This window comes from Chrysochloris asiatica, unplaced genomic scaffold (genome assembly GCF_000296735.1).
Source record: "Chrysochloris asiatica unplaced genomic scaffold, ChrAsi1.0 scaffold00078, whole genome shotgun sequence".
NCBI classification, from domain to species: domain Eukaryota; kingdom Metazoa; phylum Chordata; class Mammalia; order Afrosoricida; family Chrysochloridae; genus Chrysochloris; species Chrysochloris asiatica.
Genome location: NW_006408596.1, coordinates 4,562,151 through 4,564,022, shown reverse-complemented (window position 1 = coordinate 4,564,022; position 1,872 = coordinate 4,562,151). Strand labels below are relative to the sequence as shown.

Below are 1,872 nucleotides of genomic sequence, written 5' to 3'. Positions count from 1 at the left end.
TTTCGACTCAATGGTACCTGACAATGTAACTAGTAAAGTCTGGGATGTAATTTGAACCCATCCAACTGACAGGTCATATGTCTAGGATTCTTAAGGAACGTCACAAATTGGGGGAGTAATTATTTTCTACAGCATGTCCAAAAGAACTGATGTCTTGAGAAAGAAACAGAATAAAGGAATTATATGATGAATGCCAGTACCCTTAGAGTAAGCATAGTTGCAGCTTTAGACTTGAGAAGAAATAGCAAATATATTGGTTGTGTGGTACTGTATCAAAATGTTCATAAAAGATTGAACATTTAAGTGAGCTGATTTTTCATATATTCACATCCTTAAAATACATTTCCTTATGTCTCTCTCATTTTAGAATCTGAATTATCCAGAACAGAAAGTTGTGACTGTTGGACAGTTCAAGATTGGCTTGATTCATGGACATCAAGTTATTCCCTGGGGAGATATGGCCAGCTTAGCTCTGTTGCAGAGGCAGTTTGATGTGGACATTCTTATCTCTGGACACACACACAAATTTGAAGCATTTGAGCATGAAAATAAATTCTACATTAACCCAGGTTCTGCCACTGGAGCATATAATGCTTTGGAAACGTGAGTAGTATACAACTTGGAAATTCGTAGAATTTTAGTGAAGCTAATAATTGCAAGTGTGACGTTCCACTAAAAAGAAATGCAACTGATTTAATAATGCTGACCTTTTTGGCAGTTTTCTTTTTGTGACTGGCCTTTTTAAAACTTTTTTTGTGGTTTGGGTGAAAGTTTACAGAGCAAAGTAGTTTCTCATTCAGCAGTTATACACATTTTCTTTTGTGACGTTAGTTGCAATCCCCTCATTGAAACTTCCCGAGTTCCCTGATTCTATTCACCCTTCTTTCCTGCCTTTTGAATGTGATTTTTTAAAACATATGTAAGTAGCTAGATCTCTCGTTGAATCCAGATTGTTGCATTAAATGGAAGTTAGAGTGCTGCTACTGTTTAATACTGGGACAGGGTTCCTGGACCTTCTATTGTTGTAAGTCAAATACCTTTTGTTTGGCAGGGGGTAATTTTTCTTTATTATTGCCTTTTATTATCAGTATCTATATTTGCAGAGGCTTCAAAAAGTTTGTGGAAAATTTCATTATCTTTCAATTCTGTTTTTTTCCATGAACTTTTTGAACCTCCTCATAAATCTGATCTTTGCGGGTTGGCATGAGAATAACATCAACAAATTATACACTGCAATGTTGTATATAATAAAGAACTAATGTATATAAGCAGCTCTGGTAGAGTCATGGTTATGAATTGGGCTGCTAACCTCTATAGTGACAGTTTGAAACTACCATCTGTTCCTCAGGAGAAAGATGAGACTTTCTGCTCCCGTAAAGATTTGCAGCCTCGGAAAACCTGTGTAGGGGTTACTATAAGTTGGAACCAACTCCACGGTACTTAACAACAACAATGTAGTTTATAACAGTACTAAAGAAAGAAAAACAACAGTTGTAGTATGGTTTGTTGTAACTCGAATACTTCTCAAGTTGGAGACTACCTGTACAAAGTACTGACATATTATTTTTTCTTTCAGAAACATTATCCCTTCATTTGTATTGATGGATATCCAGGCATCTACAGTTGTCACTTATGTGTACCAGCTAATTGGAGATGATGTCAAAGTAGAACGAATCGAATACAAAAAATCCTAAAGCCAGGCCTGTCTTGAGTTTCGATTTTTTGTTTTTACCATTCCCCTGTTTAAGTCACATAATTCAACATATAAAGGCACAAATTATATCACTTTTATAATATTTTGCAGTAACGTTTAATGTGTTCTGTTAATACATAATTGATGTAAGCTTCTTGTAAGAAGATAAATTTTGTTTA

The 1,872-nt window shown here is 35.1% G+C and overlaps 2 protein-coding genes across 3 annotated transcripts in view; one reads left to right on the top strand and one right to left on the bottom strand.

Moving 5' to 3' along the window:
• Window positions 1–1,777, top strand: part of VPS29 (vacuolar protein sorting 29 homolog (S. cerevisiae)) — a 31,844-nt gene extending 30,067 nt beyond the window's left edge. For both annotated transcript variants that reach the window (XM_006865416.1, XM_006865415.1), the window contains 2 exons: window positions 368–603; window positions 1,577–1,777. In XM_006865416.1, the coding sequence (XP_006865478.1) occupies window positions 368–603; window positions 1,577–1,694 (354 nt within the window). In that variant the 3' untranslated portion in view covers window positions 1,695–1,777. The remainder of the gene's footprint in view (window positions 1–367; window positions 604–1,576) is intronic.
• FAM216A (family with sequence similarity 216, member A) overlaps window positions 1–1,872 on the bottom strand; it is a 49,210-nt gene that overhangs the window by 12,667 nt on the left and 34,671 nt on the right. The gene's annotated exons all lie outside the window — the stretch shown is intronic.